This window comes from Manis javanica, chromosome X, assembly GCF_040802235.1.
Source record: "Manis javanica isolate MJ-LG chromosome X, MJ_LKY, whole genome shotgun sequence".
Classification (NCBI taxonomy): Eukaryota; Metazoa; Chordata; class Mammalia; order Pholidota; family Manidae; genus Manis; species Manis javanica.
In genome coordinates, this window is record NC_133174.1 from 40131673 (window position 1) to 40158588 (window position 26916).

Sequence of the window (26916 nt, forward strand, 5' to 3'; positions counted from 1 at the left end):
ACTCCAGCAAATACACAGGGCCTGGGGCTGATTTGCCTGCAACACGTTTGTCGAGAGAATCTAGTTCTGGCGCGGAAGGGGCCCGCAGGCCTGGGTGGCGCTCTGGTTGTGGTGGCCTCTTTGCGTTAGGTTTTGATGGAGAAGGGTAGTGCACTGAAGGAAAGGCATTCTGGTCAGGCTAACAAATACGCATCTCCCAGGCTGGGGACTCACGGTCCCCTCACAGTATGGGACCAAAAGGACCCGGAACCCTTTTGTGTCCCTGAGCACTCCCCCAATGTCCTCGTCCACCTCGGGGACCTCTGCCTCCACCGTCCATACAACTGCCTACCCTGACTCAACATGGCATTAGAATCCTACCAGGCACCCTTCTCCAGTTCCTAGCTAGAAGTTTTACCCTGCCAACTGGTCTCAAAGATCACTGCCCACGCTCTGATGGCCGCCTAGCCCTGAGGCGCTGCCCACGCTCTGATGGCCGCCTAGCCCTGAGGCGCATCCGAGCGTGGGGGTTGATTTTCAAGATGGCAGCAGCCACCGCCCGTCTGTTTGGGGGGCTCGGTTTCCGTTTCCGGTACCAGAATCCGGAAGTGGCCATTGAGGGGCCTCTTCATATCTCCAGCTGCGGTGGCTGTGAGACTAGGGCGAACGGCGATGGCGGAGGTCTCAGCTGCGGCACTGTACCGACAGCCACAGTGCAAAGCGATGCCGGGCTTGGACAGCCAGCGGCGCCAGATCGAGAACGGCGAGACTGGGCGAGAGCGTCCACTGCAGGTCGGCGAAAGCTGGTGAGGCAGGGTTGCAAGCGGTACCTCAGTTGAGGGAACGGTGGGGGCGATGGCGAGGGTGGCAGCCTTCACGGCAGAGGTCCACCGAACCGCCGGGAGTGCGGGGGAGTGGCCTGTGGGACGGAGCGTGAAGGAGGCGGGGAAGCGCCTGTGAGTGGCCCGCCGTGGGGACAGAGGCGGGGCCTGTGTGAGGGCCTCGGCCCCCGGAGAACCAGACCCGGTTTGCTGTGGAGAGGCAGAGGCGGGGCGGGTTCTGTGGGGAGGCGACCGCGGAGGTGGGGCCGAGGCTGCGCAGTGAAACTTGGAGCGTGGAAGGGAGATGGCGGAGGCCGGGGGCGCGTGGCCTGGTCGGCTTGAGGAAATGTAGCATCTGGAGGTGGGGTGGCCTGTGGCAGCTCTGCGGAGCGCCTGAGAATGAGGCTGGGCGGGTGACGTCCGGCAGGAGAGCGGAATCCGAGCCGAAGGGCTGCGGACGGTGCGAGATAGCTGGCTCCTGGGAACGAGGCTTGTGACGTGTGTCGAGGGGGTGTGCCCTGAAGCTGAGCAAAGGACTGCAGAGGGGAGGTGCTGTCTATGTAGTAGAAAATGGCGCCTGCGAATGAGCAAAGTTTGTGACGCGGCGAGGTTTTTGCCTCTGGCGGAGACCTTCCCAGGACGGGAGAAAGTGCAGGTGATTGGCACGGGAGGGGCCTTTAGTGTTGCCTCTGTTTTCTGTTTTAGTACTGTTGTGCTTCTGTAATCAGAAGAAAATAGCTTTAAAAAGATGTCGATGCGTACCTTGATAAATCAGCTTGTTTTACTGATTTCTTTGCTAACTTAGTGCTTGAAATGTACTATTGCTGGGTTCATTTTCTTACTCGCCGAATTGCATCTCGTTTAAGTTGCGAAATACGTAAGACCTAAAAAGATGACATAAAACGTTCACGTAGCCCAAATTGATGGACATTCTATAAAAATAAACGGCCTTTGCTCTTCAAAAATGTCAAGGTCGTAAAAGACAAAGGATGAAGAACTGTTCCAGGTTGAAGGAATTAATGGTATTTAATAAGTTGTGATAACTAAATGCAATCTGTGATCCTAGATTGGATCCTGGAGCAGGAAGAAAATCACTTAAAACAGATTAATTTTCTCTCTTTTGCTGTAAAAGATGTTGGTGGAATTTGGAAGGTCTGTACATTGATATTGGTTCTGCTCATTTCTTGTTTTTGATAATTGTATTGTGCTTATGAAAGGAAATACCTTTGTTTTTAAGAAATACACATCGAAATATCTAGGGGTTAAATAACCATCGTGTAAGCAGCTTACTCACAAACGGTTGGGAAAATAGCATATATAAAAACATATTTAAAGAAACAGTAGGTAAAATATCAAATTTGGGGTATCTGGATGAAGGGCATACGGGAGTTCTTTGTATATTTTCTGCAATTTTCCTGAGTCTATTTAAAAATAAAAAATGTAAAGAATAATAAAACAAAAAACTGAATTCACCAGCCTGGTTAAGAATTCAGACCATTACCTTAAGGCATCCTACAGTCTCCCTCTCTGCGCCACGGGAAACTTAACCCTGATTCTTAATTTCGTTAACATTTTCCGACCACTGTATGCATTCCTAAATAGTGTTTGTGGTCTAAGCTTTCATTTCATGGAGGATATATATGAAATCATACTGGATGCATACCAGGTGCCCTTAGCGTCACGTCAGTTGGTCCATAGTATATCCACATGACGTCATTGGTGATGTTGGCCTCGATCGCTTGGTGAAGGTGGTATCTGGCCGATTTCTCCACTGTAAAGGTACTATTTTCCCCTTTCTGTACACGGTAATTAATAAAAACATGAGGTATGTCCATTCCTCAAAACATTTTAACAGCTTCCCATCTCACTCAGCGTAAATGCTAAAATTCTTAGAATGACTTACAAAGCTTTCGGATTACGAAGTTGGTCCCCAGCTCTGATTCTTCTCCCATCTCTGATTACCCTCCCCCTCATTCTCTCCATCCCGCCATATTGTGCTTTGCTTTCCTCAAACCCCTCACACATGCTGTCACCTGAGGTTTGCCCATGTTACAGAGTTCTTTAATCATGTTGAGATTTCCCAAATCGGAATACGCAGTCAAGCAATTTTTTTTTAAACCATTACGCTGTAGCTCTCCAGCAAGGAAAAGCCTTAATCCATCCTGAGAATAAACGATAATGGGAACGTTTTTATAGCCCATTTGGAGGTGTTCAGAAGGGCCTGGGGGATTGGATTCCTGCGCATCCTACCTTTACAGCTTTGTCATGACAGTACCCTTTAAAATTACGCCACCCGTATGGGTCTCCTTTTGGGGTTTTGAAAATGTTTTGAAACTAGATAGAGGTGGTGGTTGCACCACATTGTGAGCGTACTAAATGCCACTGAATTGTTCACTTTAAAATGGTTAATTTTATGTTATGTGAATTTTTAAAATTAACGTTCTGTCAATAAAAATTACCCCACCAATGTTGGTTCAATATTGAAGCCAGTTTATCTCTGCTACTGTGGATGATACCGTGAAAAGTTTTTCTGTAACTCTATTTAATGCATATCTGTATAGGTAAGAGCAAACAAAGCAGCTCTTTAATTTGCCATCCATTTTATAGGGGTTTACTGCTGTGGTCAGGAAATTTGTGTTTATAAAGCTTTGCGAAATCACTAACTAAGCCCCAAATCATAGACCTATTGTCAGTATTTGCACCTTCTAGCTTTTGTCAGCTGGAAGATGTGGGTGAGGACAATTATTAATTTAGCCGTCTGAACTGAATTAATTCCTAGGAGCTGTTTGTATTTTAAGAGTAAACTCAAATCTCTGGAGTATAGCTTCCTTGGCAATTTGTAGGTTTTCTTTTTTGAGGATGAACCATCTACGAACATATTTAGATCGGTGATAGTGGAGGGTGCCTCTAGGAAGTCTGTGCATGGTGTGGATAGTTTCCTAACAGGTAAGCAGGCATGGGGTTCTTTGTTATGGTGCAGGAGGGAGGGTGTCCCCCGGTTCAGTGTTGTGGGATGGATAGCGATGTGGGAGTGCTCCGTTGAAGTTTTAAGGGTTAGCCTGGAAATGTTGGTGCATTTTCTGTCAGTGGAGAAGTCTGCATGGCATAGGGAATCATTAAGTTTAATGAAGACCTTAAAATGAAAGCAACTGAAATTTTTCACGTTTGATTGACGATTGTTGCTATAACTCTACAGTTATTGGCTACTGGATCTCATGAAAGACTGAAATAGCAGGCCTCTGACAGTTCCCTTGTGATTGAGTTAGTACCCCTAGTTGTTCAGACTTTTCAAAAGAGAAAAAAGGGCTTGTGAATCCAGTATCCTGCAGGGGGATTCTCTTGGTGGACAGTAACTGTGTAGTCTGTTGCTTGAACACGAGTATGCCTTTTAGCTTGACATGTAGGCAGTTACTGAAAAACATTTATGTTAGCATATCTAATTACATATTATGAACTATAATTAAGCTAGGAAGATAAACCCTTTTTGGTCTGTTGGTTTTTTAAATATTAAATATAAAGAAATCCAGGCTTGAAAAAAATCAGGTTTATAAAAATTTCAAGTTACTTACAATTTGGAGCGTTTCAGGTCAACATAATGATGCCCATTGTCATTCCTTTTAAAGAGCAAAGGAGCAGATTTTTAGGTTGTCTCCCAGAAATAATTCAGGTATAAAAGAACATTTTAACAGTGTTATTTTTCTGAGTTTGGGGCCTGAATTGGGAATGACAAATCAAGAATAGATGTTAGAAAAGACAAAAGTTGAAGGAACGACAAATATTTATAGTCAGCTTTGTAACAATGCACAGTGATAAACAACAAAGATTGTTAGGTGCTTACTTTTTCTTAAGCAAGGAATCTCTTAAAAATGAGTCAAGAGGATGTCAGAAAGCACCAAGAATTAAAAATAATTTGGTGACAAAAAGGAACTTCTAATCTGGGTATAAATTAGTGTCATTTTATAGAAAAGGCCCAAGGTGCTCAATTTCCTCCTTTGGTACACTATTCATTTAATAATTTTTACAGTAAGGGATTTATTTATTTGCTTTTATATATATTTAGGCTTATGCAGATATATGATATAATACATTTAAAACAATGTAATATTACATTTACCATTTGAATAAGCTAACAGCCTTTTAATAAACAACTAGGGAATCATCATTGTACCCAGTATAATTAACCAATTGTGTAAATCATTACTTAACCAAAGAACCAATTTTCTTTTCTCCAGACACTAGAGCAAACTAAAGGACAGAAAATACTATTTAGTAATTTTTTTTCCCAAATCACATATTTCCTATCATCTTAACAAATTTGAAGAAGCACAAATGTATTTCTATATACTAGCAACAAAAAATTAGAAAATTGAAAGATACCATTTATGATAGCATCTAAAAAATTGAATACCTAGGAGTAAATAGAACAATATGGGTGCTTTTCCGTCAGACAGTAACAACTGTCATGACTGCCACCTGGGCTGACAGATAGGAGACATCCTAATTTCAGAGATGTTAAAATTTTTTAAAGCATCTGAATTGAAGAAAGAAAGATTTTGTGAAAAGTTGTGTAAAACTTCAGACGTCTATGAAGCCTTTAGAAATTCAGGTCATAGCCAGGTCTGGAGGTTGCTTGCCCCTATAAAGGGTTATTTTAATGTTGGTTTCCCATAAAATCTATTCTTCAAAAAAGATGAGCAGTGCCGCCCTTTGCATTGAAAGTCCCATTAACTGTAAATTAGCTCTCTACTGAATAAATTAACCTCCTGACTGTCAGCGGAGGCAGTTAAAGCCATGAAGCAGGTGGTATAGGTGTAAGCAGGGGAATCCCTCTAGATGAGTGATGGGAAGTTTGTGGCATGAGCCACCAGGGCAGGGAGGGCGTGTGTGCTTGGCATGACTGTTATGCAGGGGCTGTGGGGGCCAGAGCAGCCAGAAAAAAACAAAACAAAACAAATGTTTGCCTATTGAGGTGACTTGTGAGGCTTCTAAGGTTTTTCTGTCCCTCCATTCCCTTGCCTCTCAGATCCTTTTATAAACAAAGGAAAGTTGCCATTTTAAAGAAGCCCGTTTTTAGGGTTAAATTGCTGGAAAACTAACCAATGTTATGTATTTTTCAACCATTTTGTAATTTTTTAAAAAGTGTTTATTTGATGGTATTTACTACTTGGGACAGCCTTTTATGTGTCAGAAATTCATAGTGTGTGTGTATGTCTGTGTGTGTTGTGTGTCTGATACATGTGTGAGCTTTTACATCCAAGCCCTGGGGTTGAAACAGTAACAGGTAATATTCATTTAGCATTTACTATATATCAAGTATTTTTCACACTTGAGAATTTCTCATGGGATTTTAAAAAGGCAGGTTGCAACAGTCCTTAATGTTTAACCTAGTAGAACACAAAAAAGTTTCTCATATAAAAGAGAGCTAATCCGCTTAAAAATGGTTCAGATGGTAAATTTCATTATGAGTTACTTATTTATTTATTATTTTTTTAATTGTGTTATCATTAATCTACAATTACATGAAGAACATTATGTTTACTAGGTTCCCCCCTTCACCAAGTACCCCCCACACACCCCATTACAGTCACTTTCCATCAGCGTAGAATCACTACTTGTCTTCCCTGTGTTGCACAGCCCTCCCCATGCCCACCCTACATGCTAATTATACATGCTAATCGTAATACCCCCTTGCTTCCTCCCCACCCCTTATCCTTCCCTTCCCACCCATCCTCCTCAGTCCCTTTCCCTTTGGTAACTGTTAGTCCATTTTTGGGTTCTGTGAGTCTGCTGCTGTTTTGTTCCTTCAGTTTTTCTTTATTCTTATACTCCACATACGAGTGAAATCATTTGATACTTGTCTTTCTTCACCTGGCTTATTTCACTGAGTATAATACACTCTTGCTCCATCCATGTTGTTGCAAATGGTAGGATTTGTTTTCTTCTTATGGCTGAATAACATTCCATTGTGTATATGTACCACATCTTCTTTATCCATTCATCTACTGATGGACATTTAGGTTGCTTCCATTTCCTGGCTATTGTAAATAGTGCTGTGATAAACATGGGGGTGCATCAGTCTTTTTCAAACTGAGCTACTACATTCTTAGGGTAAATTCCTAGAAGTGGAATTCCTGGGTTGAATGGTATGTCTATTTTGAGCTTTTTGAGGGACCTCCATACGGCTTTCCACAATGTTTGAACTAATTTACATTCCCATCAGCAGTGGAGGAGGGTTCCCCTTTCTCTACAACCTCGCCAACATTTGTTGTTGTTTGTCTTTTGGATGGTAGTGATCCTTACCAGTGTGAGGTGATATCTCATTGTGGTTTTAATTTGCATTTCTCTGATGAGTAGCAATGTGGAGCATCTTTTCATGTGTCTGTTGGCCATCTGAATTTCTTCTTTGCTGAACTGTCTGTTCAGCTCCTCTGCCCATTTTTTAGTTGGATTATTTGCTTTTTGTTTGTTGAGGTCCATGAGCTCTTTATATATTTTGGATGTCAACCATTTATTGGATCTGTCATTAATGAATATATTCTCCCATACTGTAGGGTACCTTTTTGTTCTATTGATGGTATCCTTTGCTGTACAGAAGCTTTTCAGCTTGATATAGTCCCATTTGTTCATTTTTGCTTTTGTTTCCCTTGCCCAGGGAGATATGTTCATGAAGAAGTCACTCATGTCCAAGAGATTTTTGCCTATGTTTTTTTCTAGGAGTTTTATGGTTTCATGACTTACATTCAGGTCTTTGATCCATTTCGAATTTACTTTTGTGTATGGGATTAGACAGTGATCCAGTTTCATTTTCTTACATGTAGCTGTCCAGTTTTGCCAGCACCATCCGTTGAAGAGACTGTCATTTCCCCATTGTATGTCCATGGCTCCTTTATCGTATATTAATTGACCATATATGTTTGGGTTAATGTCTGAAGTCTCTTTACTCTTCCACTGGTCTGTGGCTCTGTTCTTGTGCCAGTACCAAATTGTCTTGATTACTGTGGCTTTGTAGTAGAGCTTGAAGTTGGGGAGGGAGATCCCTCCCACTTTATTCTTCCTTCTCAGGACTGCTTTGGCTATTTGGGGTCTTCGGTGTTTCCATATGAAGTTTTGAACTATTTGTTCCAGTTCGTTGAAGAATGTTGTTGGTAATTTGATAGGGATTGCATCAAATCGGTATATTGCTTTGGGCAGGATGGCCATTTTGACGTATTAATTCTTCCTAGCCAAGAGCATGGGATGAGTTTCCATTTATTAGTGTCCTCTTTAATTTCTCTTGAGTGTCTTATAGTTTTCAGGGTATAGGTCTTTCACTTCCTTGGTTAGGTTTATTCCTAGGTACTTTATTCTTTTTGATGCAATTGTGAATGAAATTGTTTCCCTGATTTCTCTTTCTATTGGTTCATTGTTAGTGTATAGGAAAGCCACAGATTTCTGTGTGTGAATTTTGTATCCTGCAAGTTTGCTGAATTCCGATATTAGTTCTAGTAGTTTTGGAGTGTAGTCTTTAAGGTTTTTTATGTACAGTATCATGTCATCTGCAAATAGTGACAGCTTAACTTCTTCTTTACCAATTTGAATTGGTTGTATTTCTTTGTTTTGTCTAATTGTCATGGCTAGGACCTCCAGTACTATGTTGTATAACAGTGGGGAGAGTGGGCATCCCTATCTTGTTCCCGATCTCAGAGGAAAAGCTTTCAGCTTTTTACTGTTCAGTATGATGTTGGCTGTGGGCTTATCATATATGGTCTTTATTATGTTGAGGTACTTTCCATGTATACCCATTTTGCTGAGAGTTTTTATCATGAATGGATGTTGAATTTTGTTGAATGCTTTTTCAGCATCTATGGAGATGATCATGTATTTTTTGTCTTTCTTTTTGTTTATGTGTTGGATGATGTTGATGGATTTTCGAATGTTGTACTATCCTTGCATCTCTGGGATGAATCCCACTTGGTCATGGTGTATGATCCTCTTGATGTATTTTTGAATTTGGTTTGCTAATATTTTGTTTGATATTTTTGCATCTAACGTTCATCAGGGATATTGGCCTGTAATTTTCTTTTTTGGTGGGGTCTTTGCCTGGTTTTGGTATTAGGGTAATGTTGGCTTCATAGAATGAGTTTGGGAGTATTCCCCACTCTTCTATTGTTTGGAAAACTTTAAGGAGAATGGGTATTATGTCTTTTCTGTATGTCTGATAAAATTCCAAGGTAAATCCATCTGGCCTGGGGGTTTTGTTCCTGGGTAGTTTTTGATTACCGTTTCAATTTCTTTGCTGGTAATTGGTTTGTTTAGATTTTGTGTTTCTTCCTTGGTCAGTCTTGGGAGGTTGTATTTTTCTAAGCAGTTGTCCATTTCTTCTAGGTTTTCCAGCTTGTTAGCATATAGGTTTCAATAGTATTCTCTAATAATTCTTTGTAATTCTATGGGGTCCGTTGTGATGTTTCCTTTCTTGTTTCTGATTCTGTTTATGTGTGTTGATTCTCTCTTTCTCTTAATAAGTCTGTCTAGAGGCTTATCTTTTGTTTATTTTCTCAAATAACCAGCTCTTGATTTCATTCATTTTTTTTCTATTGTTTTATTCTTCTCAATTTTATTTATTTCTTCTCTGGTCTTTATTATGTCCCTCCTTCTGCTGACCTTAGGCCTCATTTGTTCTTCTTTTTCCAGTTTCAATAATTGTGATGTTAGACTATTCATTTGGGATTGTTCTTCCTTCTTTAAGTATGCCTGGATTGCTATATACTTTCCTCTTAAGACTGTTTTCACTGTGTCCCACAGAAGTTGGGGCTTTGTGTTCTTGTTGTCCTTTGTTTCCATATATTGCTGGATCTCCATTTTAATTTGGTCGTTGATCCATTGATTATTTAGGAGCATGTTGTTAAGCCTCCATGTGTTTGTGAGCCTTTTTGCTTTCTTTGTACAATTTATATCTAGTTTTATACTTTTGTGGTCGAAAAATTAGTTGGTAGGATTTCAATCTTTTGGAATTTACTGAGGCTCTTTTTGTGGCCTAGTTTGTGGTCTATTCTGGAAAATGTTCCATGTGCACTTGAGAAGAATGTGTATCCTGTTGCTTTTGGATGTAGGGCTCTATAGATGTCTATTAGGTACATCTGTTCTAGTGTGTTGTTCAATGCTTCTGTGTCCTTACTTATTTTCTCTCTGGTGGATCTGTCCTTTAGAGTGAGTGGTTTGTTGAAGTCTCCTAAAATGAATGCATTGCATTCTATTTCCTCCTTTAGTTCTGTTAGTATTTTTTTCACATATGCTGGTGCTCCTGTGTTGGGTGCATATATATTTAGAATGGTTATATCCTCTTGTTGGACTGAGCCCTTTATCATTATGTAATGTCCTTCTTTACCTCTTGTTACTTTCTTCGTTTTGAAGTCTATTTTGTCTGACACTAGTACTGCAACACCTGCTTTTTTCTCCCTGTTGTTTGCATGAAATATCTTTTTCCATCCCTTGACTTTTAGTCTGTGCATGTCTTTGGGTTTGAGGTGGGTCTCTTGTAAGCAGGATATAGATGGGTCTTGCTTTTTTATCCATTCTATTACTCTGTGTCTTTTGATTGGTACATTCAGTCTGTTTACATTTAGGGTATTATTGAAAGATATGTACTTACTGCGATTGCAGGCTTTAGTTTCGTGGTTACCAAAGGTTCAGGGTTAGCTTCTTCAGTATCTTACTGCCTAACTTAAATCGCTAATTGAGCTATTATGATCACTGGTGATTCTTTATTTCTCTTCCTTCTTACTCCTCCTCCTCCATTCTTTATATGTTGAGTGTTTTATTCTGTGCTGTTTTGTGTTTCCTTTAACTGCTTTGTGGGTAGTTGATTTTATTTTTTGCCTTTAGTTAGTATTTGGTTGGTTTGCTTTCTGTGCTCTGATTTTATTTTCTCTGGTGACATCTGTTTAGTCTTAGGAGTGCTCCCGTCTAGAACAGTCCCTCTAAAATACCCTGTAGAGGTGGTTTGTGGGAGGCAAATTCCTGCAACTTTTGTTTGTCTGGGAATTGTTTAATCCCTCCTTCATATTTAAATGATTATTGTGCTGTATACAGTATTCTTGGTTCAAGGCCCTTCTGTTTCATTGTGTTAAATATATCATGCCATTCTCTTCTGGCCTGTAAGTTTTATGTTGAGAAGTCTGATGATAGCCTGATGGGTTTTCCTTTGTAGGTGACCTTTTTCCTCTCTCTAGCTTCCTTTAAAACTCTCTCCTTGTCCTTGATCTTTGCCATTTTAATTATTATGTGTCTTGGTGTTGTCCTCCGTGGGTCCCTTCTGTTGGGAGTTCTGTATACTTCCGTGGTCTGAACGATTATTTCCTCCCCCAGTTTGGGGAAGTTTTCAGCAATTATTTCTTCAAATACACTTTCTATTCCTTTTTCTCTCTCTTCTTCTGGTACCCCTATAATGCGAATATTGTTCCGTTTTGATTGGTCACACAGTTCTCTTAATATTGATTCATTCCTGGAGATCCTTTTATCTCTTTCTGTGTCAGCTTCTATGCATTCCTGTTCTCTGGTTTCTATTCCATCAATGGCCTCTTGCATCTTATCCATTCTGCTTATAAATCCTTCCAGAGATTGTTTCATTTCTGTAATCTCCTTCCGGACATCATCCCTTAGCTCTTGCATATTTCTCTGCATCTCCATCAGCATGGTTATGACCTTTATTTTGAATTCTTTTTCAGGGAGATTGGTTAGGTCTATCTCCCCATATTCCTTGTCAGGGGAGGATGTCTGGGTTAGTCTGGTCTGTATCAAATTCTTTTGCCTTTTCATGGCAATAGAGGTATTTGTGGGGAGCTGGCACGTGTGTTGGCTGGGAGAACGTCCCTTCTTGCTGGTTTGTGGCCTTCCTCTCCTTGGAGAACAGCGACCCCTAGTGGCTTGTGGTGGGTAGCTGCGTGCCGACGGGGTTTCTAATTCTTGCCTGGCGGCTGTGAAAGAAGCTCTGCCCTACTGCCTCAGGCTGCTTCTCCACTATGGCAGAGCCGCATCGGAGGGGAAACAGGCGGGAGGCTGTTCATCTCCTTGAGGGCCCTCCAACCTGCGCTGCCGCCCAGGGGATTAGGGCACTTGGAGTTCCCTGGGATTCCCAGACGCTGGGCTAAGTGTCCGGGACGTTTCCATCCAGCTGTGGGGTCCCTGTGCCTTTAAGACTTTCAAAAAGCACTCGCTTTTCTTTGTCCCAGGGCACTGACTGCGGGGACCTGCTCACAGGTCTTACTGTCCTGTTTCCCTACTTTCCAGCACCCCACACATGCGCTGTGTGTCTGCGCTCCAGTGTGGATGGCTAGGGCTGGGTGTTTAGCAGTCCTGGGCTCCTTCTCCTTCCCAGCTCCAACTCCTCTCCTCCCGCCGGGAGCTGGGGTGAGGGGCGCTCGGGTCCCGCTGGGCCGGGGCTTGTATCTTACCCCCTTCGCAAGGTGCTGGGTTCTCATAGGTGTAGATGTAGTCTGGCTGTTGTCCTGTATCTTCTGGTCTCTCTTTTAGGTATAGTTGTATTTGTTGTATTTTCAAAAATATATATGGTTTTGGGAGGAGATTTCCGCTGCTCTACTCACACCACCATCTTGGCTCCACCCATTATGTGTTTTTTTACCAGAATTTTTTAAAAAGGTCAAGGTACTCACCATAAGCTCAAGAGTTTATTATAAAGCCAAAATCCAAAATACAAAAATGATGAAAAAGAATGATATGCAGTTTTTGAAGGTGAACTTCATGATTTGTTTTTAGTATTTTAAATTCTTTCCAGTTTCTGAGCAGACTCAGGATTTCATAATCCATTCCTTAGCTGAAGATTTTTGCCTTTCTGCATCCTTTACAAACAGTGAACTCTTAGCGAATGGCTGAAGCCTTGTAACCACTGCAAATAACAAATATTTTGAGTCTGATTATTGTTTATACTTTAAAAAAAACCTCACGTTTTCTGGCAGTCTAGATGTGGGTGTTTGTTGTTGTTGTTTGCCATTATTGAGCGCATTTTCTGATTGTAAAGTCAAATCTCTTCTTGTATCCTAAGAAGTTAGGTAATCAAACCAAATCTGAATTTCACTGAATAAAATCTTGCTTCTACTTTACTTTCATATGCTGCTGAAACTTTTTTTCTTCTTGTTGAGTTCTGGAAAGAATTTTATTTTTTGAGATATAATTGACATGATTTTGTATTAGTTTAAGGCATACATGAAATTTGTCATCTTGACTTCTAATGTGTTGATACTCTTAGTTTGATAACCATGGGAAATGATACCACTGACCCCCAGATAACCATGTGACACCTCTGTTGCCTGTCCGGTCCAGGTTCCTTGTGGAGCAACACTGGTACAAACAGTGGGAATTACACGTGCAGGGAAGAGACCAGGATTCCAGAACCTTCCCTGGCTACATCAACAATGCTGAGTTCTTTGAAGGTACCAGGCTTCTGCCTCCCACATCAGCTTAGCCCTGGAGTTCTTGTCCCCTCTGTCCCTACAAATGGTCCTAAGCCCCTTCTCTGTGCTAGGTCACTGGTGAAATGACCACCAGAGTGACTCATCAGTTTCCTTCCCTGAATCTTCCTCTGCCACCTCCCCCTGCCTCTGCACAGACCAAGTAAACTGGCACCTGAAGAAGGGATTGTTGGAAGGGGAAGACTATGTGCTGCTCCCAGCGGCTGCTTGGCATCACCTGGTCAACTGGTATGGTCTAGAGCATGGCCAGCCACCCATCGAACACAAGGTATACTAGGTGGGGCAGGTGCTGGGGAGTAGATTCTGTGGGGAGTGAGATAGGACAGAATCCTTGTAGGCCCAGGATGGGTCCAGTATCGTGTGGACATGTGTCTTCCACATAAGCTGGATAGAGGCACCTGTGTCTGCACTCCTCTGTCCTCGTTGCATTGGTATCTCAGGGTGTTCTTGTGTGTGTTCACCTGTGTATATGCTCCTCTTATCTCAGAGGTAGTTGCGCCTGCCTCTGCGTGTGTATTCCATGGGGGTACACCTGTGTACCTGCCCTTCCTCCCTCCCAGGTTGTGGAGCTGCACAGCATCTGGAAGGTTGACGTGTACCCAGTAGAGCTGCTGCTTGTCAAGCACAGTGATATGGACACACCTCACACTGCTCAATTCAGCCACACAGATTCTGTTGGTGAGTCTAAGGGTCACAGAATAAGTTGGCATTACCAGCTGTTGGTCCCAGCTTAGTGACCTAAGAATGCATGGAGTTCAGCTGTGGCAGACTGAGAAGGCATTGGTCAGACTTAGGAGGACCAAGGAGGTATTGGTCAAGTTGGACAGAGGCCCTGAGGGGTCCCCTAGAGTCCTGAGTATGTGAGCTACAGTATAGTGGCTTAGATGTTGTAGCAAAGGGTATTTGCTGGGGGTCTCAAGTCCTGAGTATAGACCAGTCAGCTGGGACACAGGGTATTGGCAAGGTGTACACAGTCTGTGCAATGAGTCAGGAGTCTGATGGGAAAATGGGTTCATCATTCTGGGTCCCAAATGCTCCATCACCCTCCACAGACCTAGTTTTGTGTACCGCTCAAGAGCAGTTTCTGGTGAGCCCCCAGGAAGAGACCCGGCTGTGGATTAAGAACGCAGAGGGCTTTTTCGAGAGGTTGTGCAACACACACATCACAGTGCTTGACGCCGCCCTCAAGTCTGGGCAGGTGAGGGTGGCAAGGGCTTTTCTGCTCCCCAGCTGTGCTCAGATGGGGGGAAGTAAGGAGTGGGAGCTCAATGCCCACAGGCCCTCCGTGAACACCTTTCTTGCTTTTTCTTTCTCTTTCTCTAACCCAGCTGGTCATCATGGAGACCCAAAACAGGGATGGCACTTGGACAGGTGCCCAGCCACAAGTCATGTAAGCCCTGGGGTTGTCTGGTCCAGAGTGAGCAGAATAGCTGATGCCATAAGCACATTTCACCCTCATGCAATAGACCCCCCAGCCACTAAGAGTTTCTCATCTACCCCAGGAATAGCGCATCGGAGGAAGATCAGGAATTCCATGGCCAGCCAGGCATCTGTGGTCTCACTAACCTGGGCAACACGTGCTTCATGAACTCGGCCCTGCAGGTTGAGCCATTAGGCTGTGTCTGGCACAGCTGCAGGGGTGGGCTTCAAGTGGTGGGGGTTGGGGGACAGAGCTGGGGGTACAAGGGGTCAGGTTGGAAGCTAGGGCCCCGTAAGTCCAGCTCGACATACCCATGGTCCTCACTGGAGCATAAATACCTTCTCCCTCTGCTTGCCCCCTGCTTTCCTTTTCCTCTCCTTTGTCACCACGTTCTTCCTTCTCCTAAAATGCTGCTGTCTTCTCTCCTCCATCACCCACCCCTTCTCTCTGTCCCCACCTTGGTCATCTCTCTCTCCTCTTCTGTGCCTCATTCACCCCGGCCCTGCTCCGTGCAGTGCCTCAGCAACGTGCCACAGCTCACCGAGTACTTCCTCAAAAACTGCTACCTGGAGGAGCTCAACTTCTGCAACCCACTGGGCATGAAGGGGGAGATTGCAGAGGCCTATGCAGACCTGGTGAAGCAGGCATGGTCCGGCCGCCACCGCTCCATCGTGCCCAATGTGTTCAAGGTGGGACTCAGCTCTGGGCTGCCCCCTACCCACCCCTTCTGGACTCTCGTAGCTCCTCCTCTCTCTGACGGCCCTGCCCATCTTCTCAGACCAAGGTCGGCCACTTTGCATCCCAGTTCCTGGGCTATCAGCAGCATGACTCACAGGAGCTGTTGTCATTCCTCCTGGATGGACTGCATGAGGACCTCAATCGTATCAAGAAGAAGGAATATGTGGAGCTGTGTGATGCTGCTGGGAGGCCAGATCAGGTAGGCACTCCTGAAAGACCCATTCCGAGAGCCCCAGTAGAGCCACCAAGGCCTCTGCTCAGGGGTTCTCTGGCCTCCCTGGGATATCTCACACTGCACCTGACCTCAGCTCCAATCTCAGTCTCAACCTTGGCCCACACCCACACCCAACCCAGAGTTAACCCCCGCCCAGTCTCCTGCCCAAGAGAACCCTCAAGCCCGACAGTGAACAATGAACAGTCTCCAGATAGCCCTGGCTGTACTCTACAACTGGACTTTATCCTAACCTTCACTTTAACCCCATACCCATCCCATCCCAATCATGGTTTCTCCCTGCTCCGGGCAAGGCCCACCACCCACCATGGCACTGTCAACAGGAGGTCGCTCAGGAGGCCTGGCAGAACCACAAACGGCGGAACGATTCTGTGATTGTGGACACTTTCCACGGCCTCTTCAAGTCCACACTGGTGTGTCCCGACTGTGGCAACGTGTCTGTGACCTTTGACCCCTTCTGCTACCTCAGTGTCCCACTGCCTGTCAGCCACAAGAGGGTCATGGAGGTCTTCTTTGTCTCTATGGATCCCCGCCGCAAGCCAGAGCAGGTATAGAGGTAGTGGGGACATGGGAATTCAGTGAGGGACATGTAGCAGAGTTTGATTACAGGGCCATACCTCAAGGCTTCCTTCACTAAGCACATACCCTCTGCTCTTTGATGGATACTGTCTCTTCTTCAGCACCGGCTGGTCGTCCCCAAGAAAGGCAAGATCTCAGATCTGTGTGTGGCCCTGGCCAAGCACACTGGTGTCTCGCCAGAAAGGGTGAGGCCCTTCAGAGATGGAGGAAGGGTGGGATTCAGGGGCAAGGAGGCAGAGGGTCTGGGCAGACCTGGCACACTGACCAGCCCCGCCTTTGCATCCCATTCCCAGATGATGGTGGCCGATGTCTTCAGTCACCGCTTCTATAAGATCTACCAACTGGAGGAGTCTCTGAGTAGCATCTTGGACCGAGATGATATCTTCATGTGAGTGAGGGGACCTGTAAAAAAGGGGTTTCTTAGGAACCTCCTCTATTTAGCCACCTTCCCACTCCCCTCCTAAGCCTGATTCATGGGGCAACTGCCTTATGCAGGGCTTAGGCTCTGTGCCCCTTGGTTGTTTGCTTCCTTGTTAAGTGAGGGAGCCTCCTCTCTTTCTTCATGTTACTCAGCACTTACTGAGCACCTTCTGTGTACCAGACGCTGGTCTGCATCCCTCAACTCGTGTCACAGTCCTCAAACAGTGAACCTGATGTTTGGAATAGGGAACACTAAGATGCTTTCTGAACATAACAGCATTCAGAACAAACTTGAGATCTTTAGGTAATGAAAACAAAAGGTGCTTCATGAGTAGAAAAGTTCTTTGTAAACCAAACAATGTTTTCCAAAATCATTTTAAATCCCTTTGTTGCGAAAAACTTTTAATTAGCTCCCTCTGCTCTGATAATATCAAAGTACTTTATAAAACAACATATGAACAAAACACTGTGTAAATCACCTAACAATATGTAGAGCACAGAACCCTGAGTGTCTCTTTGAGCCCTTCTAAAAATACTTCCAAACAGTGAGTACCTGCAGCAGAGTCTGCATGGGTATCCTGATCAGACGTGACCTGATGTCCATCCCCCACAGATATGAGGTGTCAGGCAGAGCTGCTATTGGCGAAAATTCCCGAGAGGATGTTGTGCTTCCTATCTACCTGCGGGAGCGCACCCCGGCCCAGGACTATAACAGTTCCTACTACGGCCTGATGCTCTTTGGGCACCCGCTTCTGGTGTCAGTGCCCCGGGACCGGCTCTCCTGGGATGCCCTGTATCACATCCTACTGTACCGCCTCTCGTGAGTCTGCCTCTTGGGGGTCAAGGGTGGAATGTGTGGTCTGAACTCAGACCTGGGTGTCTAGCTGCTTAGTTGCTTCCTCCCTGCCACGTCCATAAGACAACTGCTCAAACTTAACAAGGCCCGAGAGGAACTTGTAGGTTGGCTTTTTTTTTCTTCTAAGCCTCTGGCTTCACCACAGCCTCTCCCAGGTGCTGGCCATACAGAGGTGAACAAAATGGGCAAAGTATGGACAATTTCATCTTGTACTTAATTGTCTCGTCCTCGGAGAGGCTTGGTTATTTGTATTTTTACCAATAGATTCTCATTGGGCTTAAAACCCAGAGTCCTTAACCAAGGCAGCCTCTCCCTCTCATACCTACAAGTCCATTCCTCAGAGGCCTTCCCTGATTGAAATTTACAGCTGACCGTGTATACTAGTAGTTTATCCATACTTAAGATCCACAGTCCTTCCTTTGGGTACACAAGATCCTACATTTTCAAGCCACCTCTTCCTGTGTTTCTGGGTCATCTCCTGAGACCTTCTGGGCTCACCTTTTACAGCTGTGGGTGTGGGTTTCCCAGTGGCTTCCATCGTAAGCCAGGTAGAATCCCGGGCTCTGCCCTCCCTGCCCTCGTGGCCCTCCTTGAGAATCTCCTCTGCTCTGTTGGCAGACGCTATGTGACCAGACCCAGCTCAGACGATGAGGACGATGGGGATGAGAAAGGTGAGGAAGAGGAAGGAGAGAGGACTGACGAGGATGAGGGTCCATACCAGCAGTACCATGGCCTGAGGGAGGGTCAGAGGCTGAGGGTTTTGGGGTAGGTCTGATCCACACAGGGTCCACCTGGATGTGCATTGCAGCTCAGTCCCCTGGGACTCAAACACCCATCTCTGACATCCTCCCCTGTCCTAGCAGACACAGAGGATAAGGACAACATCCCTAAGCCTGGACACATGGCTGGGAGCAGCTCCCAAGACTTTGGGATGGAGCAGGCTGGGCCCAGCTCTGGAGTGGCTGGGGGGCACCGGGCCCCCGTGGACAGCTCCCCTGGACCATCTCACTGGCCCCAGAGGGCATGGCGCAAGCAGCTGTTCACCCTGCAGACAGTGAATTCCAACGGGACTAGCGACCGCTCCACCTTCAACGAGGATACCCATGGTGTCTCCTTCAGCTGTGAGCCAGGGTTGGGGAGGCGGGAGGGGGGTTTCCTTGGCAGCAGGGCCCATGACCACCTCCCCTTGCCCCTAGCCCAGCCGTACATTGCCATTGACTGGGAGCCAGAGATGAAGAAACGTTACTATGACGAGGTGGAGGCTGAGGTAAATGAAAGCCCAGGGATGGTGGGCACTGTTAGCATGCACCCTTCAGCTTTTCACATGTTCCCTTGCTGCCCTGCTGTAGTTCCTCCAAGCTATGACTGCAGAGCCACCAGGGCCTCAGATTCTTGCTGCAAAGCCCGTGTCCTTAACCAGTCAGCGTGTGTCTTCATCCGCATTCCCTTGAGTCCACCCATCCTCACACCTGGCCATCCACTCCCCTACCCTAGGGCTACGTGAAGCATGACTGCGTCGGATATGTGCTGAAAAAGGCTCCAGTACGGCTGCAGGAGTGCATTGAGCTCTTCACCACTGTTGAGACCCTGGAGAAGGAAAACCCCTGGTAAGGGAGCAGAATTGGGCCTTTCTGGTAACCTGTCCAGGCCCCTGTTACCTTTAAATATCTCTCCCACCCCTGACTCAAACCCTTCCTGACACTCTGACCATCAACACCCCAGGCATATTTCCACCTTAGACCCTTTGCCTAGGCTGTTCCTTCTCCCATGAATGCCCTTCCAGTTATCGACAGGACTTGACTCCTTCATGTCACCCAGGTTTCTGATCAAATGTCATCTTATACGAGAAACCTCTTACCACCCTGTTGCCTCCATCCACTCCCTCCCCATGCTCTTTTCTTCCTGGCCGAGGATTACTTTTTTTCTAGCTCAGTAATACAATTGATGTCATATCCTGGATTCCCTTTTGCATCATTATTTTTCTTTTCCATTAGTGTAAACCCCTTGAAGGTGAGGACTTAAGTTCACTGTGGGTCTCTTCTCACTGATTGTAATGGTGTGGGGTGTGCATCAGATACTTAATAGATCCTTACAGCATAAACAAAACATTAAAGAGAGAACCAAAAAGATAAAGACGGTCTCAGAAATAAGAGCAGCATCTCCATGGAGTAGAAAGGGAACAGAAATATAAAATACCACTAAAGGATTCAACAATAGACAGTTGGGAAATACTTGGTGAGTGAAGTAGGAAGAGAGAAAATTAGAGGAACAGAGGCAGGCTCTAAAACAAGGCTAGTCTTATGGATAAGAAACCAAACAAAAATATACACTAGTATAAACATGGGTAAGTGCTTGGTGAACGAATGACAGGATTTTAACCTGTGAAGAGAGCAGACTATAAGAAACAGGTGGTCCAGAAGTAAAAGCAGCATGTCTGTGGAGCAGACGGTAGCCTGTGAAGGTCACGTAGTACAGAGCATGCTGCAGGTGCTCAGAGAGTGTCTGTGTGCTGACTCGGGCTCTGCTGTAGGTACTGCCCCACCTGTAAGAAGCACCAGCTGGCCACTAAGAAGCTGGACCTGTGGACGCTGCCTGAGACGCTCATCATTCACTTAAAGCGCTTCTCCTATACCAAGTTCTCCCGCGAGAAGCTGGACACCCTTGTGGAGTTTCCAATCCGGTCCAGGACTGGGGAGGCTGGTGGCGGGGAGATGGGGAATGGTGGAGGGGGGGTGGTGTGCACTGGGATTAACTCCCTCCTTGCCCACAGGGACTTGGACTTCTCTGAGTTTGTCATCAAGCCGCAGAATGAGTCAGCCCCAGAGCTGTACAAATATGATCTCATTGCAGTTTCCAACCATTATGGGGGCCTGCGTGATGGCCACTGTATGTGCGGGGCTCCGGGAGGGGATACCCTGGTGGGGGTGTGTCAGGATGTCCCCAGGGGTGGCTTGAAAAGGGAGGAGTGAGGGAGAGAACCCAGATACCTCTTAGGGGCAGGAGAGTGGGTGAGGACAGCTCCCCGTCTCTTCCAGACACAACATTTGCCTGCAACAAGGACAGTGGCCAATGGCACTACTTTGATGACAACAGCGTCTCACCTGTAACTGAGAATCAGCTTGAGGTGTGACTTACGACGTCCTCCCTTCTCCCCTTTGCTCCTCCTCCCGACCCCACCCCTGCCCCTGCCACCAATCCGTAACTGACTCCTGTCCTCTACCCACAGTCTAAGGCAGCCTATGTCCTCTTCTACCAACGCCAGGATGTGGCACGTCGCCTGCAGCCCCAGCCCACCTTATCTGAGCCCCCAGCATCCCCTGCTTGCAGTTCCGCACCGAGCCCTGAGTCCATGGATGTAAACTGAGGGGCCCCGACCCTGCACAGGGAAGGAAACCATCTCTGCTCTCTGCCTTCCTGTAGTCACCCCCATTCTCTTACCCATGTTAGGTTCCCTGCACCAGGCATTGTATGCTTAGTTGTGGCTACTGTTTTCCTGTGCCACTATATTGCTTCCCGGGGAGGAAGAGGTCGTGTCTCCTCCTGGCAGTATGTTCCCCACCTGTGTTTGCCCCTTAGTGCATTAACCTTCCCTTTTATTCTCTATTTGTGGTTGTCCCCTTTCCTCTGTCCTCAACCTGGGGTGTTCTGAGGGGGTGGTGGTGGGGTGCACCTGAACACAGAGTGTATTTTCTTACCGAGACCCTTGTGCCCTCTGCTGTGTATATATAAAGTGCCAGTGTGTTCCTTGGCAGTGTGAGTTATTTTTTCCATGTACCTATTAAGCATCAGTTTTATGATTGTGTGCTTCTCAAATGCTAGCTGTGTCATGGTTGCTGCTCTGGGTGCTTACTAAGCACCAGCTGTGTGCTAGGTGCCATTCTAAAGGCTTTTGAAGAACCATCTGTGCACCAGACATGATTCCTTACACCAGCTGCATGCCCAGTATTTTCCAGAGCATTTTACACGTGTTGACTTAATCTTCACAACATTCTCAGGCAAGAATTGTCTCCAGGTTCAGATAGGAAAACTGAGGTACAGAGGTCCAATGTTTGCTCAGGTTCTGTCAGGAGGGCAGCACACTTTGTCAATTACACTGGTGTTAGTTCCTAGAGGGGACATTTGACCTCTGGAGCCAAAACAAAAATCTTCCTGTGGACATGGCCTGTGCTACAGATGATGCTAAAGGGGCGCCTGGAACAGACAGGCCTACGTGTGGGCAAATGTGTGGTTTCTGGACATAAAGATACGAACCAGACCAGCTTACAGGCCCCAGTAGTGTCCTAGAAGCAGAACCGCAGTGGTAGGCCTGGCCCAAACCAACTTAACTGGCAGGACAAGTGTATGTTGTTCCTGTATGTAGCCCCCTGTTCCCATCCTACCATGACCCCAGCTCCCCCACCAGACGGGCCCTCCAGCGTCATCCCAGAGACTGAGGTGGTACTCCTGCCACAGAATGGGTACAGCATGGTGTGTCTGAGCATAAGGTGCCATTCAAGCACTGGCCATTGGTGTGACTCCTTCCATGGGTGCTAGCTATCACCTCAGAAATGGGGCTCCTGCGGAAGCAGCTGTGGAGTGGAGCAGTGTAGACAAGTGTGTGGTAACGACATAAGCCCCCCAACCCTTCACACTGACACAGAGGAAGGGGATCCTGACTAGTGGTGGATGAGGGGCCATTCCCACAGTGAGGGCCACAACCTTCCCCCGCCAGCTTGGGCCTTGGCCCTGGACCTGGCCAGACCCACTCTGAGGGCCATTTGGCTCAGCATTGCCACCCATAAACCTGCCAGTTGTGCTGCTGACACGGGCAAGCATCAAGGTAGCTCATGTGAGGACCCCCCCTTCAGACCTGACATAAGCAAGAATAACAAATACTAGCTTCAGGGATGACTGGATCCAGGAACTCCAAAAAGCTGTCATTTAATCCTCACAAAGACCATGTCATTGAAGCACTACTACCCATTTTTCAGGTGAGGAAGCAGGCATAAGGAGCTGGTTCAAAATGGGCTTTAAGTACAGGAAGACCTCATTACCGATGGGTAATCAGTCTTGGACCAAGTCCTAAAGTGAATCCGCTTAAAATAACTTCTCTGACTTAACCAGACATCTTGGAACAACAACATGCATAAGAATAGAGAAATAAGAGCAGACAGCTACCCAGAGATACCTCATACTACAATTCTGACAGCAGTGAAAAACAGTTACACTTACTCTGGTCATGAAGTAAAGATTACAAGTGAACAAGAAACTTTAAACTTCTATAAGTGAAAATGAGAAAGAACCAAGTAGAAGTGATGGACCTGAAATAGGTAATAAATTAAAATGGAAGAAGAAAGTGGATGAGTTGAACAACACAGACATAGCCAAGGAGAGAATTTGGAAGTTGGATATATGTTTGAGTGTACTAAGGAATGCATCTTCTAGGTTTTAAGTTAGACTAACACTCTGTTTTGATATATTACAGGTATCTAAAGAATAGGAAAAGTACAAATTTCAAACAAATGGAGGGAAATAGAATAATAAACCCAGAAGAAAGCAAGAAGAAAGTAACAGAAAAGGTAGGTAGACAGGCAGCACATATACAATCACTTGCAAATAAAATTGGCTCTGTCCCCTCTGATTCCAGGTAGGAAAACTGGGGACCAGGCTGCCTGCTGCATAGACACCACAACCACCTTGGCACCAGGGAGAGGTGGGCTAAGGGCAAGTAAGAATAACACAAAACTTTCCTATGACTTTGGAGATGGCTTTTCTTGATTGGACACTTGTTCTGTTGCTGTTAACCTCTGGCTGCTCTCAGGGGTCTGACACACTTTGTTGTGACAGTCCGGCTTGTTTCTGGTTTTGTTTTGATGTTCTGTTGGGGAACGAGTGCTTGGAGCCTCCTAGCCTGCCATCTTGCTGATGGCTCTCCCCTGGTGTATTATGTTTTTACATGTGGTTCTTAGCACACTTAGGTAGCATGTATAATTGGATCTTTTTTTGTAATATGACAATATCTGTGTTTTAATTGAGGTGCTTGGATCATTTAGTTAAGGGATTATTGATATATTTAGGTTTGAGTCTTTCATTTAGCTGTTTGTTTTCTATTTGGCCTATTCCCTCTCTTCCTTTTCCCTCTTTTTCTGCTTTATTTTGGATTAGGTATTATTTTATGATTCTACTTTCTCTCTTTTGTTGGCTTAGGACCTATAATTCTTGGTTTTATTCACTGATTGATTTAGGGTTTATAGTATGTATCATGAATTTATCAAAGTCTACCTTCCAGTGGTATATACCACTTTACATATAAGAACTTTGTATAGTGAGCTTCCATTTCTCCCTACTCAGCCTTTATGCTTTTGTTATTGTGCATTTTACTTGTACATGTTATAGACTCCAAAATACATTGCCATTTTTCTTTAAACAATTACTTTAAAGAGACATAAATAATAAGCAAAGGAATCATATATATTTACCCATTGTAGTTACCATTTCCAGTGCCCTTCCTGCCTTTGTGTAGGTCCTGATTTCCATCTGATACCATGTGCCTTCTGCTTGAAAGATTTCCTTTAACATTTTTTATAGTTCAGATTTCTTTTCTTATAGTTCAGGTCTTCTGGTGATGAATTCTGGTTTTGTATGTCTGAAAATGTCTTTATTTCACCTTATTTTTTGAAAGATATTTTCATGGGTACAGGATTCTAAATCAACAGTTTCTATTTCTTTCAGTATTTTAAAGACATTTGTTACTACACTGCCTTCTTGCTTGTACTGTTTCCAGTGAGAAATTCTTATTTTTGTGTCCGTGTACATAACATGTCCTTCTTTCTCTCTGGCTACTTTGAAAATTTTCTCTCTAGCACTGGTTGTGAGCAATTTGATTGTGATATGCCTTGGTTTAGTTCTTCATGTTTCTCAGTGCTTCTTGGATTTCTGGATTTCTAGTGTTCGTCATATTTGAGAAAATTTTAGCCAGTATTTCTTCAAATGTTATTTTCTGAAGCTCCCCTCTCTCCTTCTTCATGGACTCGAATTACTCATATGACTAGGCTGCTTAAAATTGTCTCACGGTTCACTGATACTCCTTTTTTAAAATTCTATATGTTGAATTTGCAACAGTTTCTGTTGCTGTGCTTTGAAGTTGACTAATATTTTCTTCTGCAATGTCTAATGTACTATTAATCCCATTTAGTGTACTTTCCAACCAGAATATTGTAGCTGTTCAATTTGGGTCTTTTCTGTAGCCTCAGTGTATCTGCTTAACCTCTTGAACATATGGCAAGCAGTCATACTAATCACTGTGTCAGTGTCCTTCTCTGCTAATTGTAACATCAGTGTCAGTTCTAAGTCAGTTTTGATTGACTGATTATTCTCCTTATTTGGGGTTATGTTTGCCTGCAAAGGCATTTCTGGTAGTAGTTGGTGGATCCTAGACATTGTGAGTTTCCCTTTACTGGCTGCTGGATATTTTTGTATTCCTTAAATCTCTTGGAGCTTTGTTCTGGCATGCATCTAATTTTCTTAGAAATGGTGTGCTCTTTTCAGGTCTTGCTTTTATGGTTTGTTAGCCAGTTCCAAAGAAGTGTTACTAGGGCTAATCATTCCCTACCACTAAGTCCTCCATTCAATGACCTATGGATTAGGAGTGTTTCCAGTCTTGCTAGTTGGATTAGCCACTGCTCCCCATCCTGTGTAAGGACCAGGCACTGATCCCTCTGACCCTTTCAGAGGCTCATTCCTCAGCCTTGGGCAGTTTCCTCAGACACATGCACTGATTGCCCCTCTGCTGATTGTTGAAGGAGGACCCTTTGCAGGTCTTTAGGCTCCCTTCTGCAGCTCGGTCCTTTCTGTTACTCTATCTGGACTCTAGCTGTCCTAGTCTCCATGGACTCTGGCTCTGTCTCCTTAAGTTGGGGGATCTGCCAGGCTTTGCCTGGGTTCCTGTCCCTGAGCTGTGACCTGGAGAATCCCCCTAGGCAGTAGCTGGGGGACTCATAAGGCTCATTGCACTTGTTTCCTGTCTCAGGGATGACTGTCCTTCATTTTCTAATGTCCATTGTTTTGAAAACTTGCTTCATGTATTTTTCCTGGTTCCATTATTGATTCTGTCAAGAAAGTAAGCCCTGTGCCTGTTGTTCCATCTTTCTTGGAAGCAGAAGGGCTTTCCCTCAACCTTATAAAATTTACCTAGCTAATCCTTTTTTCACTTCTTGGATGGAGGTTTAGCTCATTGATGATTCCAACTTTTTGCCTTGATCTATTTGTAATGTTAGGTACTAAAAACCAGAAATAATGGATTGTAAAAATCTCATATACACAGATTTATTACTTTTAACACTGTGTTAGATTCTTTAAATTCTTTAAATCTGAAAAAGGAATACATTTGTGAAATGCTTGCAGGTTTTCTGTGGCATCAGTCCTCATCTTGAAAAAATTTCTGCAACAATTGAACAGAAAGAGATATAAACATGGGTATCTATGTATATTTTTAAAACTTTCTTACAGTACCTTTTAGGATGTGTACATTCTTTCAGTGTAATAAGGAGATCGCTGAGAGAGCAGTCTGGAAATCAAAAGGAAATATGGAAGGCAGAAGAATGTGAGAAGGGGGAACACAAAAAGAGGGAAAATGAGTAGCACATGAATGAGGTTTATAGTTAAGAGTTTCCCCAGAATGGAGTGCACAGCTGATCATGGTCCACATGCATTCAGCAGCCACCCGGTGGAGCTGGTCCCTGCCTGTGTTAGCTACTCTATGAAATGATAAAAGCACTATAGATGAAAACATAAGTGTGAATATAGCTTTTCAGTGTTAAGAACAAACAACATCTGAAGCCAGGGTTCTAAAGAACCATCCTTTTTTTTTTTAATCTCATCATGGAAGATCCATCTCCCAGTCTCTGAGCACCGTTTGAGCAGAACCTAACAAATCTTGGTTTGGGTTTGCTTTAGTTGATACTTGCTGAGGGTTTTTTCCTCTCTTTCCCTCCCTCCCTCCTTCAGTCTGTAGGCTTCTCTGTGCCCACTTAGAAATGGGACAGGAGTGGAGAGGACCTTTTCCTTTCCAAAAGGAGACTGTGGTGAAAGCAACAGATTTGTGTCCATTTGGAAATGTTGCTGCCTCTTCCCAAGCTCCTGTCCCTGGCTCCAGCTTTCAGTCAACCCTTTATTTTTGTGATATATGAATAGGGCTATGAAAGTCAAATATCTTTTTGAAAATAAAACCTGTTTTTGAATCTATCCTGGGGACAAAAATACTTGACTAGTTACTGTGTACTGCTCTAATGTCATAAAAACAACAGTGTATATGGGGCTTCTGAAAAGGCTTCCAGATACTTCTCATTTGCCCTCTGTGATAACACTATGGAATGTGGTGTTAACGTTGCCATGTTACAAATGATAGAGCTGCTGCCGAGGAGGTTAGG

General features: G+C 44.7%; 1 protein-coding gene across 9 annotated transcripts; it reads left to right on the forward strand.

Moving 5' to 3' along the window:
* Positions 1–608: 608 nt before the first annotated feature.
* On the forward strand, positions 609–21257 carry USP11 (ubiquitin specific peptidase 11). 9 transcript variants are annotated; one of them, XM_017663141.3, is made up of 21 exons: positions 609–785; positions 13116–13225; positions 13402–13532; positions 13825–13942; positions 14317–14462; positions 14593–14654; positions 14767–14866; positions 15200–15373; positions 15463–15621; positions 15948–16202; positions 16335–16418; positions 16527–16621; positions 17267–17473; positions 18128–18180; positions 18370–18630; positions 18706–18776; positions 19004–19116; positions 20040–20189; positions 20280–20395; positions 20545–20633; positions 20736–21257. In XM_017663141.3, exons 1-21 carry the CDS (start codon positions 652–654, stop codon positions 20871–20873), a joined length of 2766 nt encoding a protein of 921 aa, XP_017518630.2. In that variant the 5' UTR covers positions 609–651; the 3' UTR covers positions 20874–21257. The 9 variants fall into 9 exon arrangements, with proteins under 9 accessions (XP_017518630.2, XP_036852249.2, XP_036852251.2 ...); XM_036996354.2 differs by having other exon boundaries at positions 18370–18615; XM_036996353.2 differs by having other exon boundaries at positions 611–785; positions 18373–18630.
* Positions 21258–26916: the final 5659 nt, after the last annotated feature.